This window comes from Suncus etruscus, chromosome 4, assembly GCF_024139225.1.
Source record: "Suncus etruscus isolate mSunEtr1 chromosome 4, mSunEtr1.pri.cur, whole genome shotgun sequence".
NCBI classification, from domain to species: Eukaryota; Metazoa; Chordata; class Mammalia; order Eulipotyphla; family Soricidae; genus Suncus; species Suncus etruscus.
In genome coordinates, this window is record NC_064851.1 from 91,587,565 (window position 1) to 91,608,067 (window position 20,503).

The window sequence follows — 20,503 nt, forward strand, 5'->3', positions numbered from 1 at the left end:
GTTCCCCAAGAAATACATAGGTATATTACCACTTTTTTTTTTAGATACCACAAATGAGTGTAATCATTCTATGTATATTCCTCTCTTTCTGACTTATTTTGCCCAGTATAAAACTCTATATCCATGATGCATGAGAAAATTGCATGATTTCATTTTCTTCTAACAGCTACATAGTGTCCCACTGTATAGTTGTATCATTTTTTTTTTTTCACCGGCATCTGTTCTCAAGCACTTGGGTTGTTTCTGTAACTCCACACCCTGGATTTAGGTGTACCTATCTGAGACCTGCCCATTTCTGAGAGGGGTCTTGGGAACTGAATATTAGGTGTGACCTTACCTGCAAGACCCCGCCCATTCCTGGGAGGAGTCTTGGAATAGGTAGATAAACCCTTGAGCCAGGGGATTAGTTTTGGCCCTGCTGAGCTCTCTGGCTTCTGGGGTCTCTGCCTCTTTTGGTCTTGGACCAGGATGGAGGCCAAAGGGAAGATGGCTGAAAGGAATTAAGATGCAGGGTAGCCTAGAATGGCTGAATGGCTTGAAAGGTTATGATGTAGGCCACACACATGTGGTGGATAGGGATGAATAAAGCTGATGCTTCCTGATGCCTGTCTCTGGATGAGTCTGATTCTGCCATTCACCTGGGCATGGGACCCGCCGGCTGGATGGGGGTTGCGGAGCCCAGGTGGCCTGGAATGCCATCCACCTCCATCCAGCCCCGTCGTTAATTATTTGATATTTTGATTCATATTTTGGCTATTTAGTAATGCAATGAATACAGGAGTATAAATGCCTTTACTGGATTGTAGTTTTTGTATTCCTAGAATATATTCCCAAGAAAAAAATTGCTGGGTCATACAGAAGTTCAAGTTCTAGTTTTTTAAGGAACATCCATATTGTTTTTCCCAAGGCTAGATCAGTCTGCATTTTCAACCAGCAGTAATGAGAGTCCCCCACTTCAGCCACACCAGCATTGTTTTCTTTTGTTTGTTTGTTTTTGGTTTTGGGCCACACCCATTGATGCTCAGGGGTTACTCCTGACTATGCACTCAGAAATCACTCCTGGCTTGGGGGACCATATGGGACACCAGGGGATCAAACCGCTGTCAGTCCTAGATTAGCGCGTGCAAGGCAGATGCTTTACCACTTGCGCCACCGCTCTGGCCCCGGCAGCACTGTTTTTTTGTTCTTTTTGATGTGTGCCAGCTTCTGTGATATCTAATTGATGTTTTGGTTGACATCTTCTGATGATTAATGATATGGAGCAATTTTTTCATGTTCCATTTAACTATCTGTATATATTCTTTGAGGAAGTCTTGGTTTATCACTTCTCCCCATGTTTTTTATGATTAGATTATTTTTTCTTGTTAAACATTACAAAGCTTTAATATATCTCAGATATTAACATCTTTAGATGCATATTGGATGAATAGTTTTTCTCAATACATGGAAATTTTTGTATCCCAATCACCGTTTCCTTTAAGGTGCAGAATCTTCTTAGTTTAATATAGTCCTATTTGCTTATCTTTGCTTCCATTTGCTTGTTCAGTGGTGTTTCATTCTTGAAGATGCATTTAAGAAGCTTCAGTGGCATGGAAAGTTCTCCCTATGTTTTCCTCTATGTATCATATGATTTCAGGTACACTATCACGGTATTTAATTCATTTTGAGTTGTTTTATGTTCACATTGTTAAAAAGAGGTCCAAATTCACTTTCTTATTTTTTCCTTAAGAGGCTGGGGTGGTCATCATGCTAATATCAATCAACATAAAATTGAGGCTTACAAAAGTTATGAGATGGAGAAAGTAATTTCTTAAGGATCCAGGGATATTTACATCAGGAAGAAATCACATTCCTATATATACATATATATGAAAATACATATATATACAGGTATATATGTGTATATACATATAGACCACATATACATATACATAAATATTCAATAAAGAAAAGGCAAAATACTTAAAACAACTGCTAAAAGACTAGAAAAAAGACATCAATAACAACACCAACCAATAATAGTTGGATACTTAAACACCACTCTGTCACCTCCTGATAACTCAACCAGGCTAAAACTCAACAAGTATATACTGGCTTTGAAGGAAGAAATGGAAGAGACAGGTTAACAGATATAATATATATGTATATATACATAAAGTACATATACACATACATATATACATAAAGTACATATATACATAATTATACATATAACATATATGTATATAAAGTACTTATTCATTTATATATAATATATGCATACACACATAAAGTACATATGCATGTATATACATAAGTTTATGTACATATATGGCTTTTCATTCCCCAAAAGCCAAATGCACATTCTTCTTCAATTACACATGAGTTATTCTCCAATATGGGCCACATGCTAGGCTACAAAATATAGCTCCATAAAATCAAAAGAATAGAAATGTATCAACTATCTTCTTTCAGACCAGGATTCACTGAAAACTGAAGTAAATTACAAAAAAAAAAATGGAAGGAAACAACTTTAAGGCTTCGAAATTAAACAGCTATCAGAAAGGAAATCAAAAGATTCTTGAAAACAAACAAGAATGAGGACACAATCTATGAGAATTTGTGGAAAACAGCAAAAGCAATATTAAAAGAAAAATGTTATATCTTTGCAAGCATTCATCAGGAAGGAGGAAAGGGCCTACATAAATAACATTAACTTATGAAATTGGAAAATGACCAAAATAGTCAATGAAAAGCATGCAGAGGAGAAAATAATAAAATGTAGAGCAGATATTAATGAACTGGAAGCCCCTCAAAAATCCAAAAAGTCAATAAAGCAAAAGTTTGTTCTTTGAAAAAAAAATGAACAAGATAGATAAAGCATTAGCAAGACTCACAAAGAAAGGAAAAGAGAGAGAAACTTAATAAAAAGAAACAGAAATGAAAAGGGAGAGGTCACTGTAGATGCTACATAAATTAAAAAGGTAAGCAGAGATTACCTTGAGAATCTTTATGCTACAAAACTAGAAAATCAATAAGAAATGAAAAAAATTCTTGAACTCTATAATCTCCTAAGTTCAAATCTAGATGATCTTGAATACCTGAACCCTGAATAGACCTATAACTGTTCAGGAAAACAAAATAAAAATCAAAGGCTGCTCAAAAAAAAAAAAAAAAAAAAAAAGGCCCAGTCCCAGATCCTAGATGAATTCACTAGTGAGTTGAGTTCTTTCAGCCCTTTAAAGATCTACTGTCAATCCTTTTCAAGCTCTTTTAGAAATTGAAGAAACAGAAACACTCCCAAATAGTGTCTATGAAGTTAGCATCATCCTGATACCAAAGCAGACAGAAACACCACAAAGAAAGTGAAGTACTGGCTAATAACCTTGATGAACACATGATCTAACAATCTCACATAGCTTTTAAAAGAGCAGTAAATCTATAATCAAGATCCTCACATGTAGTCACAATGGTGTGGATCATGGCTTTTCAAGGTTACATGCTTTCATTTACTCTCTATGGCTGTTTTATAACAGTCAAGAGGATTCACTACAGTATTTTATTTTAGCTTTGTTCTCATTAAAGACTCATAAACTTAATTTCTTAATACTCCTTAAGAAGCACAGCTTGAAATAATTACTTGGTTACAAAAATTTAGCAGTGTTCATTTCAACTTTCTTGAATATACTGTTACCCTAGAATTACTGAACGTTTTACTCCTCCTTCTATTTTAAATGCAAACATCTTCACCTTCATGTCTCTCTTAGAATTATATCTTAAATATAATTTAGAAGAGTCTTCTTATGGTTATTAGCATAAGCCGCTGTTTAAAATGTTCCAAATAATGAAAAAAAATTTTCCAAAGAAAAACCTTGCAATATAAATTGTAGAGAAAAATATTATTTTAAAGAGAAATTTTTGTGGACAGCACTTTATTAATTGTAGGTTCATATATCTAATAAGTAAATATAATGGCTCCAAATTAGAAGTTCTTAGAAGATAAATCTTTAAAATAAAAATTTTAATTATATCTAAAATTTGTTACTTGAACACTCAAGGATATGTTTAAATGTCAGAATTTATTACTTTTACATGTTACTCTTTTGGAAAATATGCATTAATTACTAACCACCTGTGAGAAAAAAATCTGAATTATTTGGCAAGTCAAGTTGATTTTCCAGTATTTTTCCTGAAACAAAACTTTAGCTGTTTTCAAAGTGCTTTGGTAACAGTCCTCATTACTTCTAACAGTCTGTCTGTTCAAGCTAATCTCAATATATATGCCCTTTATCACTCTGTCCTGTATGCTTCCTGCTGTTTTACTTTATTCTGATCCCTCTGGATCTTTCCATTATTACTCAGTTCAAGGAATGCCTGCTTTTGCTGAACCTTCCTATTATCAGTTGCTCTCAATACTGTTCAGGATTTAGAATATATGAACTTATAAGCTTGCCTTTTTATTATACAGCTTTATCATTGTCAGGTGTATTATAATCTCCTTAAAGGTGGAGACTAATTATTGTGCACAAAAGATAAAAAGGAAGGAAAGAAGAAAAATGTAGAAAACAAACAAATTGAAACTCCTACATTTTTTCTGCTAGAAAATGTCTCTGCCCTAGCCTGGAGGCAGCTGGAAACAAAAGAAAACAAGACAAAACAATGGCTCTTATCTTCTAAAGAACCCTCTAGCTTTATGTAAAGAAAAATTCTACAGTTTGAGCTTCTCCCTGCCATACTTCTGTGTTGCTAGAAGCTGAACATAATGGCTTCACTGCTTCAAAGAAAAATTCTGTTTGAGCTTCTCTGCCATACTTCTGTGTTGCTAGAAGCTGAACATAATGGCTTCACTGTGCTCTCGCATTTATAGGGATACTTGCTGTTAACTGAATCAAATAACCTCTAGTTTTTAAAATCTCAACTACAAATAGTTTTGATTAAACTAACTCTACACATAAAGAATTATTCAGAGGTTATGAACAATTGATTATGTTAAAAAGAAACCTCTTTGGCATAGAACAATCTCATTCACTTGTGGGACATAATAATAATAGCATGGTAATAATACCCAGAAAATAGAGATGAGGATCAGGAGGACCAGTCCATGATAGGAAACTTACCACAGAATGGTGACTGCAGTTAGGGTAATGAATGGTCCACCTTAACGGTGATGTTTGAAATTCATTACTCTGGACAAGAATTGGGTGCTGAAAGGGAATTAAGTGATATACATGGTGCCCTTTAATTAGCAATAGTGCAAACCATAGTGAGGAGAAAGGGAGGGAGAGAAGTAAGAAGGGAGGAAGAAAGTGAGAGTTGGTGAGAGTGAAGAGAGGGAGAGAGAGAGAAAGGGGGGGAGAGAGAGAGAGAAAGGGGGAGAGAGAGAGAAAGGGGGAGAGAGAGAGAAAGGGAGAGAGAGAGCCTGAGAGTGGTGCAAGGAGGGCAGGGGAGAGAAAGTATAATGCTTGCCTTTTGCCCAGAGTCAGGCATGGATGGGTGGGAAGGAAATGGGGACATTGGTGGCAGGAAATTTGTACTGTTTAAAGTTTTAGTATATTGTATGACTGTAATTCAATCTTGAAAAACAAACAACTGTATTATGAAAAACCTGGTAACTATGATGTTTAAATCTTAAAAATGTAACCTCTTTTGGACTAGAGTGGTAATACAGTTGGTACAGCCTTGCACATGACTAACCAAGCTTTGATGCCTGATATGGTCCCTCAAGCACTGCCAGGAGTGATCCCTAAGTGCTGAGCCAGGAGTAAGGCCTGAGCACCTCCCTGCTATGGTCCAAAAAGCCAGATTAAATACAAACAAACAAGAACCCAAAACATTTTATTTAACTAAAAAAAAAAAGCCAGAAATTAATAAGATGCCCTTTTTGTAAGAATTATTATATATTCATCTTGGACATGAAACTTACCTTTATAAACAGACCAACTATGTAAAAGGCAGAAAAACAGAAAACTGTTTATTGTTCTCCAGGTTCAGCTCTTAATAGCCTCTGTAGTAAGTTTCTCTTTATTTTAAGATTTAATTTGTTTCACAGCGGTAACTATTTTATTGGACATTGTTTTATACATATGTATATATAATTTGAGGTCTTAATAGCAGATTCTCAAATACATGTTATGAATTTAAAATTTATTCCATTAGCAAGTGATTTTATTATATAAAGGAAAATAAAAATTTCTATCTAAGCATGATTATATTTTATTGATCATTGTTTATATTGTACTATTCATAAACATATTGATCTACTCAATATGATGAAGCTTTGTGCATATATAAAGATTAGATTTCAGTGAATTAGCAATATTGAAAACATGGTAAATAACATTGTTTATTACACTTAGTGGTATAAGTTACTACTAATAAAAATATGCACACATATACTTTGTAAACAATAAACCAAAAAAAAGGTTTTAAAAGTATCTTCTCCCTTTCCTTCCATACCTTTCCCTCCCTTCCTCTCCATTCTCCTTCTTCTCATAGGCCTCCTATTCTCCCCTTTCCCCTACCCCAAACAGCTTTTATTCCCACACAAGACCAAAGTTTGTCAACATTTCTTTTACTAGACCATGAATAGAGAAAGTTATTTCTGAAAAATAGTCTTAGTCTAGTAATAAAATATGGCATCAAAAGAAGCTGAACTACTTTTTAATATACTTCGCATATTTGCTGGTAGATAAGCTTCTCCATGACTTTGCGGCCCCGATCACCTACACTAAATTCATCTGCTCCTGTTTGTTATAATCTACATACTCCTAATAAATTTCCACATCATTGACTAATTAAATCAAAATTTTAATTTAAACTTACCTTATTGATATGAGTATTATTGATATATGATATTGATACATGATATTATTGATATGATCATTATTTTTCTGTCAGTTTGTCTTGTTTTTGTTTCTGGGCCACACCCATTGGTGCTCAGGGGTTACTCCTGGCTCTGTACTCAGAAGTTACTCTTGTCTGGCTTGGGGACCATATGGGATGCCAGGGATTGAGCCCTGGTCCTTTACGGGTCATCTGCATGCAAGGCAAAAGCCCTATTACTGTGCTAACTCTCTGGCCCTTCCTGCCAATATTTAACCTAATTAAAGCACTCTTCTATTTGCACTGTTAATTTTCCAGTCTGCAGAAAATTAGCATTTTATTAAAAGGCTAAATGCAAGGGTCAGAGCAATAGTACAGTTGGTAAGGCATTTAATTGACTTGCAAACAACTGAATTGGATTAGATCCCTAACCCAGACTCATGATCATCCCCTGAGTCCTCCAGTCATGATCTCTAATACAGGGCCAGGAATAAGTCTTGAGCACTAATAGTTGTGGCCCCCAAACCAGCACATACAAACCCTAAAAGACTAAGTTAATTATATATGTGGTTTTCAATAAAGAGTATCTGGTACCAATTCTGATGATAGCAGATTAACACTAAAATCCTGGGTGAGATGATCAAACTGCCAACATTTTAATAAGTCTCTCCCAATGTATTTCAAATGCAATCTATTAGCAAACATGACAGTCCAATAATTTTCATAGTGCTTAGCATTTCACAGTGGCCTGATGCCAACAGTAGAATATAGGGTTGGAAATGTGTCAAAAGAATAAACTGACTCTAAAAGTTAAAATATTACTAATGCTGAAAATTTTGGGTATCAAGGTTAACTGCTATGATGCTTTTTAAAATAATCTGAGATGTGTGTGGGTGTGTGTGCGTGTGTGTGTGTGTGTATTTATGTATTAGGAATCAAACTCAGGTTCTTGTGTTTGTTAAAAATACATTGAGTTACATTCCTAACTTCCACAAGTAAATATGTTGGCATCTATTTAATTTCCTCCTAATAGATTATTAAGAAAAAAGATAAATTTTCATAAAATTATTCATCATTGGAGGACATAAAACAGCTCATGTATATATATATATATATACATATATATACATATATATATATTAGAATTCACTTTAATGACCTGGGCCATTCCTAAATCTAGAGTAGAAAAATTCACATCAAAACAGTAATCATGGGCAAATTTAATGAAGAAAAAATTATGCTTAGCTTCTCTTCTTTGTATATATCGTTTTATTGACATTTTAGTAACACAATCATAAGCCAAAAAATATTTAGGGAGTGCCGGTGAGATGGCACTAGAGGTAAGGTGTTTGCCTTGCAAGCACTAGCCAAGGAAGGACCGCGGTTCAATCCCCCGGCGTCCCATATGGTCCTCCCAAACCAGGGGCAATTTCTGAGCGCTTAGCCAGGAGTAACCCCTGAGCATCAAATGGGCATGGCCCCCCAAAAAACCCCAAAATATTAGGGAAATATAAATGACAAAATAATATTTAAAATGAACCTGGATGTATGATCTAGAGTGGATACATCCATCAAATGATGAAATTGAAAAAATAAAACACGTAGGTTCCAGATTATGCAACAGTGAGCCCACAATAGCAACTAAGAACAAACATATATTTATGAATGCTTATAAGAAGTTGTTATGCATTGCATCTTTGTTTTATGACGTAGGTATAACTATTCTAGAAACTCATTTTACTAATATATTAACTGAGATACAGAGGAGCAAAAGAACTTGACGATGATAGAATTGAGACCTAAATTCCAACAGTCAGTCTCTTGTATGCTTATATAGAGCTTAGTTCTCTTCTATTTGATCTTGGAAGCACTTTTTATCTTCTGAGTCATAACTTCATCAGTGATGGAACAGAAATTCTGGCTTACATGTCCTCTAGTGTCCTCTATATCTCTAAAAAGGTTATTCTATTTAAAGTGGATTTAGATTTATATGTATAATTAGTATTCTAAACCAGAGTTGGTCAAAGTTTCCTCTAAAGGGTTCAGTAATAAATATTTTAGATTTTCTAGGTCATATAGTGTCTACTACAATTATTTAACTCAGTCATTGTGGCACATAAAAAAATAGATAACAGCATTTTGTTGTAAGAAAAACATAATTTTAAAAAGTGGGTTGCTGGCCTGTGCCTGAACTATCATATATACTACACAAATAGCAGGGATAAATACACGTTTAGCAAAAACAAGTTTAGAAACAATAAAATCACTGTAAAAGGTGAGATCCTAGCTAAGTTGACATTCAAGTCTTTACCCTACAAAAATACTTATTATTATTATTTAATAATTTCTACAGTGACCTGTCAGTATTTTTTATAAATATAAAAAAGTTCACATTTGCACACATATTGCCCACATAAAAAATGTATAATCAGCTTTGTAAATCATTATTAGTCCCCCAGGCAAGGAATTCAGTGTATTAGATGCCAAACTATTTATATACATACACACTTCACACACATATACACTGAAGGGAAACTCTTACATAAAGATATTTTACATTTTTTTTCTTATAGGGATCACTCCAATGATGCTCAGGTCATCAGACTATCTACAGTGGTGCTACTGGCAGGGAAAGGGCGTCATAGTGAATGCTAAGGATCAAACACTGTCCTCCCTTCTACATGCTTGGCATATGCTTTACCACTGGAGCTTTCTCCCTGGCACATGTGCTTTTGAGTTACAATAGTTGCTAAATAACTACATATGGCCTCTGAGACTTTCCAGGAGTGACCTTTGAACTAAGAGCCAGGAGTAATCCCTGGGCACTGCCACGTGTATCCCAAACACTATCTACTCTAAACAATAAACAGAAAATATATTGGTATCAGCAAGTGTAAATATTTCCTCCCTGCTGCACCTATTAAGATTGCTGAATGGGAAATTAAGTCTAATATCTCATTCTCTAATTATGTATCAGTGTGGTAATTCAAATTAACATTGATGTTTCATCAAGTAAACAGTAGCTGGCTCTGCACATAGGACTAGGTTATAATTTCTGCAAGGAAGTAAATTATCAACTTTGAATATGTCCTTTAAATGTTTATGATGATTTGTGTGAGGTGACATACTGAAAAATATTAACATATTTGCTGAATAATAATGTTACACGTGGCGAGAGCAATAGCACAGTGGTGGGCTGTTTGACTTGCACGTGGTCAACTTAGGAAGGACCAGGGTTCGATCCCTGGCATCCCATATGGTTCACCCAATCCTGCCAGGAGCAATTTCTGAGTGCAGAGCCAGGAGTAACCCCAGGCTCAAAAACAAAACATAAAACAAAAATAATAATGTTATTACTAAGTAACAATGAGGATTTTAAAAACAACTCAAAAATTGTAACATAGGGATGGAGAAATTGCTCAAAGAATTGCATAATTTTCATGTGGAAAGTTGAAGTTCAATACCTGGAACTGTGTATTTGCTATCAGTCTTCTGATACAAAGGATTGATCATTGCTCAGGAGTGATCCTGAACACAGAGCCAGAAGACCTGAGAACTCCCAGGTATGGTCCCCCAAACAAAGTAAAATAACCCAAAATCCATTATCAAAAACAACAAAAAGCACAAAACCACAAACTCCTATCTATCATTAGAAGTACAGATAATATCAATTTTAACAAATAAAATAATCAAATATCAGAATTTAATAGGGCTAATGTTAGAATTAAAAAACTGTCATCAGTGGCCGGTGAGGTGGCGCTAGAGGTAAGGTGTCTGCCTTGCAAGCACTAGCCAAGGAAGGACCATGGTTCGATCCCCCGGCGTCCCATATGGTCCCCCCAAACCAGGGGCAATTTCTGAGCGCTTAGTCAAGAATAACCCCTGAGCATCAAATAGGTGTGGCCCCCCCAAAAAAACAAACAAAAAAAATCTGTCATCAAAAACCTTAAAGACATGTAACTTTACACTTGATGTAAATTAAAATGCATTAGCATTTAGGCTTACCTGTCTATAAAAATTAAGTCTTTGAAAATTTTTACTTTATCAATTTATCATTGATTTATAATTATGTAGAACTTCAAGATTTTAACTCTATTCATACCTTCACAATTAAATTAAAAAAGAGATCACACCCATGTGTTATAAAAAAAAAAAAAAGAAACGGGTCAGAGCTCAACAGCACAGCTGTAGGGTGTTGGCTTTGCACATGGCAGATCCAAGATGGACCTGCTTGGATTCCTGGCATCCCATATGTTCCCCTTAGCCAGGAGTGATTTCTGAGCACATAGCCAGAAGTAACCCCTGAGCCAGAAGTAACCCCTGAGCGTCACCAAGTGTGCCCCCCCCCAAAAAAACGAACAATCAAAAACATTGGAAAAGAGTATGCTATTTCCCGAGTCAATTCACTCCCCCACTATTCTTGACAATGATTTCACTTACTCTAATGTAATATATAAAACCTATTAGTTTTTACCATCCTCTGAGATGATGTCTTCTTATTTCACTGAGAAACCAAACTTCATAAATGCCTACTGTGTTTCGTGGTCATTTACAATGCTCCTTGTTACTATAAAAGTAGTGTCCGTGTTTCAGACAAAAGCTGTTTTTGATTTGGATTCATGAGATCCCAGACCTAAAGCATTAAATCATAACATTCAATTTTGTGTTTCTTTCTTTGCCTCAGTTTTTCCATTTATATTCTATTTTTTCAGTGTAACCAGGGCTGGAGAGAGAATTCAGCAAGTAGACTGCCTGTCTTGCATGCAGTTGACCTGAGTTTGACCCTCAGCATCACATATGATCCCGTATCACACCAGGAGTAATGCTGAGTGTAGAGCCAGGAGTAGCCCTTGAACATGGTTGGGTGTGGCCCAAAACAAAACAAAGTTACAAATTATATCTTTTACAAAGTAGTCTTTATTCATGTCTCCTCTAGTTACCACCTCTATTCCTGTACAGAATTATCCTGTGAAGAGAATTTCCCCAAAAATCTCCTCTCAGCGTCACTTAAACTCTAAACTGCAAATCAAATTTCAGCCCTTACTACACCAGCAAAACTGTTCTTTAGAAAGTCACCAAATCCAGAGGTCAATTTTAAATTATTTTATAATTGCATTTGGTATGTTTTTAAAATTGCTTCCCCATAAAGACTGTGGACTGAAAGTTCTACATCACATATATACTAAAATTAAAATAATATTTCATCATATAAGTAACACTAAAATGATATTTATTTAATAACCAGAAAAATTTATTTAAAATCTGAATACTGAAAACCAAACTCAAGCATACCATAACTTAACAGTCATAAATTTAGATGTAATCCTGTTAAAATTTTAAATGAATTTGAGGTTTTCTTTATCTTCAAATATTCTTTAGATGTCTATGTCATTAGGGGATAGAACTACACAGATAAAATGAGAATAACAGATGATTTAAATCAGCATTTAGATGTTTCACACTGTACCACAGAATCATATTTTAAAATTAATCATTAAAATAAATGTAAATTTCTTTCACAAATTAGAAATAAAATCGGCTCCCAAGGATTCAAACTTTAAACAATTAAAAAAATATATCAACTAAAGTAGAATGTGTTATTTTTTTTTTACAAAAACAGGTGGAAAAATATTCATGATGGTAGTTACACAAATTATCATACTTTACTTTTCTAAAACTTAAAATATTCTTTGTCATTGCCCAAAGAACAGTCTTTATTTATCAAATGTAAACAAATCTTCTGACTCCTATGAAAGTCAATTTTTCTTAATGTCCTTTTCTACATCTATACTTTCCAATAAAAATCAGTAATAAACATTATAAAATTAAGTTATAGTTCCTTCTTTGTTTCCATATACAATTACAGCACATGAACTTTTAAAAATAATGTTATAAGTTTCTTTGGACCAAAACAATAACTCAGATGGGAATAGAAAGAAGTAGAATCATAACATGAATTAGAGGTTTTTTGGAAAATCTTTTTAAAATTAAGTTTGAATATTGACAAAGCTTGATGTTATGGTTTGCCTCAGGACTTTTCCACCTAATGCATATTAGCCTGATCTAAAGTGAACAATATATCAAATTAATTTGCTTTCTTTTCTTTTCTCAACTTTTTAGTGCCTATTAGGAACAACCATACTGAGAAGTTAGAGTTGGCATTTACAAAATAAAACCCAATTTTGGAAGTATGATATTTTAATAGTCACACTGTCAGTAAATAAAAATTTATTGGTTGATCATTGAGAGAAAAATTAATAGAAAAAATGAGGTTAGTGATTTAGGCTTAGTGATAAGCCTCTTAAGGAGGAAGAAAAAAAAGCTTTGGAATGGTTTTAATGGCTATTTTATATTTACATATAATCAATAAAATGATCCCAACTTATAATTTTAAAAAGTTGCTAAAATGGATGAGTAAAATTATAATGATTAACATATTTATGTAATATAACATATTAAATAAAATGATTATGTTATATGGAAAGAGATCTTCATATATTTTCATTGGTGCATATGTCTACTTAAAAAATAGGATTGACATTTAAAATAACTTAGAATCCTATTCTCCTTGATGTTTTCAAATTCAGATTAAATCAAATCATCAGTAAAAATGCATATATATAACAAGTTAAAAGTTTATCAATATGAAATATTCAATCTATCCATTGTAATAACCAATCTTTTTAAAATGAATCATGGTAGAGTTTATTTCACATGAAAATTTCAAAATGATGAAGGTATCAAGAACAGTTTCTAAAAAAACAATTATGCTTGAGAACACACTTTCCTAAGTTTTCACAATAAATATCACTTATTCTTCTACATGTAAAATAAGTTATGCAATTTTCTCTATTTCTTTTATATGTACAGGCATTAAATACAAGGAAAACAATTGTCTTTTCTTTCCATCTATGGATTCTCTGACTTCTCAAACAATTATTACAATAATATTGCTCATTTTCAGACTTCCTGGAAAAAAATATTTTGCATCTAGAAGAATGTCAGTTGGTCTAGCTCTTAAACATTTAAACATAAGATACAATAGGAAGTGAGAGTGGGTTATAAAATAATTTAGAAAACAAATTTCAAACATAAATTTAAATTTCCTTCATATTTTGAACTAAGCTAAAGTCTACTCAAACATATCCACAAAACCTCTGCAGTGACTTACAGTATTTATATTCACAACACATGTAAATTCATTAAAGTTTTTTTTATGGACAATCTAGTTACTCTCTCTTCTTTTTAAATAAATAAAATTAAATTAAGCTATGTATATTATGATCTATACACTTTGGCACTTTAATGTTCCTCATGTCTTTCAGTAGTATGGTCGGTAGTTTTGCTCCAAAATTTCCATGAATTCAAAGTAGTCACTCACTCGAAATCCATGCACAGCTTCTTCCTGTAAAAACACCCAGCAATATATATATATATGTATGTATGTATTATATACATATATATGCACACATATGTAGGTCTCACATACATAAGTATATGAGAGATATATATGTATACTTATATACTCATACTCACTTCATGAATGATTCTTCCAAAGTAAAAAATATTTCATGGATAAAAATTATTAAAGATCATTAAATCTTAGTAATATTTTGGATATAATATAAATTAGTTCATATATAAAGTTTGAAAAGACCCTGACTTTTTCATATATTTATTTTTTAGGAAGAAGCATAAAGTATGCATGAATTTTGAACAACAGCATACTGGGTTAGGTATTGCCTTGCATGTGGCTCACCTGGGTACAACCCTTGGCATCCCACATGGTTCCCTGAGTACTTCCAGAAGTGATTCCTCAGTACAGAGCTTGGAGTAACCCTGAGCAGAGCTGTGTCTGGCCCTCAAACAGTCGTCAACTTTCTATAATTCTGTTGGTAGTATGTATTCCTTTATTCATTTAGAATTTAAAAGGATAGTTGTTTCACATGAAGGATTAAAGAATAAAAACAGTAGAACATCCATTTACAATTGAAACTTTTATAAAGAATTTTGTGACTATTCATTTAAGTACCCTCAATAAAAAGTTAGTACTTACCATTCATTCCAAGTAATGCAATACTTGACAAGAAAAGTTAGCCTTGATGCAACATAATAATTTATTATCTTAAAAAATTTGAAGGATATATAATTTTAGATAACTTTTTACAGGTGAGACATGTTAATATAACTAAAATTTATATGATTCTCATTAGAATGGATTTTTATATTGTTCTTATTCCCTTCCCCACATCCTTTGTTGTCATGGCTGCTACTATCACAATAGTGGACAGAGCTTGTACACATGTTGGTTCAAAAACCAAGAGGGAAGAGAGAATGTATATATAAATAATTAAAAATATTTTTATTTTCCAGATAATATGTTATAAATGTATTTTTATAAGTATATTTTTTAACTCTTTAACAACTCTACTTGATAGCTATGCCACTCCCAACTGTACAGATTGGAAGTTGAGGGATTGAGAGGGAGTTTAAGGACAGTAGTCAATCTTATAAAGTGAGAGTGACAGAGTTGGAACTTGAAGTCAATTAAATTCAAATGATATGAATCAATGCAGAAAACATCTGAAAAAATGTTGGCTTAACTAATAAATGAATGTTTTAGCTGTCACCTTAAATGATGAATTATTTTTAATATTAGATATATATTTTTGTCTTTTTCATTTGTTTTTGGGCCATAACTGACAATTTTCAGTGACTATTACTAGCAACTCTGTAGAAAGGAGTCAGTGTAAAGAGTACTGCTTTGAGCAGTACTGAGAGGACCATGCAGTACCAGGGATCAAGCCTGGGACACATGCTTTCAGCCCTTGAGCATGCATTCTCTCTCCTTTCTCTCTCCAGACCTTTTGTCTTTTTTTTTTCCTAATTTTTATTTTTAACTGCATAAAAGACACAAGGTCAGTCATAATGGTATTTATTCGGTACTTCTGATGAGATAATAGTATAATGTCAACCATGAGAAATAGAAATAGGCCCATTTGGGGACAGAGGATCACACACACATGCATGGACAAGCATTTTTCATGGGGTGGAGGGAGAGATGGTTCAGAACATGTACAATATGGAGCTGGCAGTCCAATCCAAAGCTACCAACCCCCAATCCTATGGTTTCAACTAGTGACAGAGAATTACCTATGTTCCTCAAATACACAATCTTTTAAACCCTAGGCCTAGACTCTTTAACAAGAAATACTAAATGACCAACCAGGTGCAGGTAACATTCTGATTCGTAATTCGCCCAGGCAATCTGACAGAACTGTCTGAAGGAGACTGGCAGTATCGCTATGGAATCATACTGCTAATTAGCCTTCAACTATTATATAGCACATGAGAAATAACACTGCTCACATGAACAGAAAAAAGCAGGTCAATGAAATGTGCACAACCTTTTGTCTTTTAAAGCTTAGTATTCAGTTGACTTTCTCAGTCTCATCTTCCATTTCTTACTTTGTCAACATGTTTAGTTGAAAACAGCTGCAACAAAAATTTTCCTCTTGACAATTTTCTGATTGGGTTGAAATTAATCTTATTTTTCATAATTATAAACTGATTTTGTCATAATATGCAGGATTCAGTTGAGACATTTTAATTAAGCATTTGGTGCCTTCACAATCTTCCAATTTTACTGGAAGAAAATTTTCCATAGCCTGGCATTTCACTGAAGTTTGAACAATGTTTCTAGGCTGAAATCACAACTAAAAACAAGATCACTGAAACTATATTAGAATGCCAGAGAGGAATGCAAATCAATCAAGCTGTTTAAAGAATGAGTCTTCTGAAGAACAATTTAACAGTCACTATATGTTAGTGTGTGTGTGTGTGTGTGTGTGTGTGTGTGTGTGTGTGTGTATGAGTGAGAGATAAAGAGAGAGAGAGTGAGAGAAAGAATGTGAGCCAGCCAGTCAGCCATAGACAGAGAAAGAAAGTGATGATTCTACTTAAAAACTAATGAACCAAACACTAGGCTTTCAAAAGCTCATTGAAATATTTGCAAATATTTATATTGCTGGATGATGCTTTGATCTCTGGGTAGTTTGATGCATACAGATTTTCTCTATCATCATACCATTATTTATCACAGAAAAAATATTCAAGACCCCAGGTCCAAGGACTAAACTGTATGATTGCAGAAATTGCCTTCTAGTGCAGAAATAATCTATTAATCATGAAGTGATAGAACAATGCACTTAACTCTCTACAATCCAGCACATCTATGGTGAAATTTATAAGGTTATAGTAAAAAACTTACTTTTATGTATATTGTTGATATATCTGGATTAAATGCATTCATCTAATTAAGTGGCTTAATCTAAGGAAAAAATAAACTCTGCATTTGCTTACTTCTTTTGTAAAAATAAAATTTCTAAATTTGTTTTAGTAAAGGACTACCTATTTATTTTCCTTTTTTTTTTTTTTTAAATTTTGGGCCACACCTGGTGGCACTTGGGAATCCTGGTTCTGCACACAGGAATTACTCCTGGTGGTGCTTGGGGACAATACAGGATGATGGGGATGGAGCTCAGGCCAGTCAAATGCAATGCAAATGCCCTACCCATCATGCTATTGCTCCAGTCCCAAGTTACCTATTATTAATCTGTGCCACATCAAGTCTATGAAATTCCAAAACATCTTTTTAACATTTGACTATCAGAAACATTTAGTGGGGTGTTAGAAACTCAAGAAATCTAGGTTCTTAATGATCTAATTTTAAAAGCTTTAGGCTAAATTGAAAGACAAAGTGGTTTGCTAATCTCTGTCTCTTTGTTCCTGGTCCACACAAAGTGGTACTCAGGGTTTACTCCTAGCTCTGCACTTAAGGATGACTCCTAGCAGTGCTTATGGGACCATATATCATGCTAGGAATCAAAATCATGCCTTCAGCATTCAAGACAAACAATCCACCTGCTGCAATATTTCTCTGACCCCTACTTCTACTTAACCATTTGCTTCAAAAGTTAATTGCTATGCCAATCATGTCATTTTCACAGTTGTGTCAACAAATGAAACATACTGGGGAAAATGGCATGTTTTCAACATTTTGGAAGCACTTAATTTTATCTTAAGTTTCTCATGATAATTAGAAATACTTGAAAATGTGCTATGTAAGCATCATTCATATCATAAGAATACTGATATGGATCAGTAAGTGAAATCATATGGTAAATACATTTCGGTGACACTTTGCTCGCATTATAGGAGAAGTTATGAATTCATACAGTAGTGCTTGGGGTGTGTGTGTGGGGCAGGCGGTAGTGGGCAATGCAGTGCTGAGAATCCAATTTAGGGCTTCAAACATGTATGCAAGTGTTTTACCACCTGATTTTTGTCCTGTTTCTTAAATATCCCCCATTAAATACTTTTTATTTTATTATTATTTGGGGGACTTGGGCTATACCTGGCAGTGCTCAAGAATTACTCCTGGCTCTATGCTCAGAAATTGCTCATAGCAGGTTTATGGGACCATATGAGATGCTGGGGATCGAATCTGGTCAGTCCAGGGTTGGCCACATGCAAGGCAAACACTCTACTGCTGTGCTATCACTCCAGGCCTAAATATTGTTTTATAACAGAATTATGAGTACATTCTTCAAAAATAAAATGTCCACATATATATGTTCAAATATATGCAATACAAAGGTCTTCTGTTTTATCTTACTTTTGGAGAATTAAAAATGATCAATTTCTTCCTCTTCTTTTGTACACTTACCTGTGATTTTGGAGGGGGGGCACACCTGGTGATGCTCCGGGTTATTCTTGGCTATGTGCTCAGAAATTGCTCCTGGCTTTGGGGACATATGGGACGTCAGGGATCTAACCGCGGTCTATCCTAGGTCAGACTGTGCAACACCCTATTACTGCGCAACACCCTACTACTTGTGCAACACCCTACTACTGCACCAACGCTCCGACTGCGGCATCTAGTATTTTTGATCACAAAATATAAAACATAACTTCTAAGATTTAGTATCTATAGCAGCAGTTAATTGGAATTTAATAAGTATCACTGTTAAATTGCAGTGCTGGATTTAAGTGCTCTGGATTTTGCAAATGTAAACATATTCTTTATACTAAGTTATATCCCTGGTCCCTGCCTGAGGAATTCAAAACTCATAGCTCTGTTTCTGACCTGGCAGATTTTCTGACAAAAGAAAGACTAAAAATCACTTCATTAATCAAACTAAGAAAATATTGTATTCACGTGTTAATATACTTTGTAAGAATACTATAAGGTCTGCTGGAGAAGTTTAAAGAGTATGTAAAGAGTAAATAAACCACAGTTGATTTTATCTCACAGTAAAACTAAACAAAACAGATTACTGAAATAGAGAACTACCTGTTTAAAATAAAATAAAGGAATAAAATAAATAATAAAAAATAAAATAAAACAGTATTAAAAAGGCATTTTCCCTAATTCTAAAACTGAATGAGAATAGCATAAAAGGTTAGTTCTAGAACAAATGCTAATATCAATTCTTTGCCAACATAATCTTAGTTTGGATTTAAACCAACTCAATTACATTTTAGCAATTTAAACAGGACTTATGTAGTAAAGATAATCTTTCCCTCTCATTTAAAAATTCTTTACAACATTTAATTGATATAGCATTATGCCAATAGCACAATAGTTTGTGATACATTAAAAAGGTTACTATTTGCAAACCCTATTATAATTCTTCCTCTGCAGTGCCAAGAAAGAGACAAAAATGCAGTAATACTAACATTAATCAGACTCAAACATGATGAAATTTAAAATGATCCTGAGACTAGAAAGACAAGTCAATTTGCTGGAGCACAAGCTGCATGTAGGAGTCCCAGGTCTTTGGGCACTGCAAGTCCCTCAAATACTGCTGGGAATGAGCTCTGAACACTGAGCCAGGAGTAGTCCCTAAGCACTGCTGAGTGAAGCTCAAAAAGAAAAAAAAATTCTGCATTTGAAAATGAAGGTAAGTAATAATCACTGAATGCTATGTTAATGTTTGTTATTCAATATAAATAAATATTAATTCATTTATTATTCTGTTTATATTTATTTTCATCATTGATTCTATATGAACATTAAGAATACACTACAAACATATTTTAAGACATTAAAACACATTATTAAATGCCACATACTAAAAATACAATCCTGTGAATCATACAATATAATGCAGAAGATTGTCAGACTTATAGTCAGTGATAAACACTGGAAGAGGACTAAAGTGAGAAGAAATTAGGAGAATTATATTTGATATTCCCTTAACATATAAAATTTCAGGTAAAGATCAGAATCTAAAATTGATCCTTTGTTGAAAAGTCGTTGATGAAAATGACCCTTGACAAAAAATAAAACTCTCACTTTTCATCAACATAATTCTCATTTGCTTAGCCATCATTTACTCCTTTGATCTACCTATTCTGCTTCATGTTTCTAACCAAGTTTTCTTCTGATTTATATAACCAGTGTCATGTACATTTATCAATAATATTATTTCTAATATAATTCTAGTGATATATTTAAGCTTGAGAACCAGTTAATCCAATATTTATAAAAACAAAATTGGGGCCAGAGTGGTGGCCCAGCAGTAGGGTATTTGCGTTGCATGCAGCTGACCTGGGACAGAACGGAGTTCGCTCTCCTTGCATCTCATATAGTCCCCCAAGCCAGGAGTGATTTCTAAGCGCATAGCCAGGAGTAACC

The 20,503-nt window shown here is 33.9% G+C and overlaps 1 protein-coding gene and 1 non-coding gene across 2 annotated transcripts in view; both read right to left on the reverse strand.

Moving 5' to 3' along the window:
- The window catches only part of TBC1D32 (TBC1 domain family member 32), a 266,472-nt gene that overhangs the window by 16,096 nt on the left and 229,873 nt on the right, over positions 1-20,503 (reverse strand). Inside the window, 2 exon segments of the mRNA XM_049772618.1 lie at positions 14,093-14,131; positions 14,134-14,206. Coding sequence (XP_049628575.1) covers positions 14,093-14,131; positions 14,134-14,206 — 112 coding nt within the window.
- Positions 16,077-16,205, reverse strand: LOC126007727 (small nucleolar RNA SNORA19). Its single transcript, XR_007495217.1, has one exon. It is a non-coding gene; the product is annotated as a small nucleolar RNA SNORA19 (small nucleolar RNA).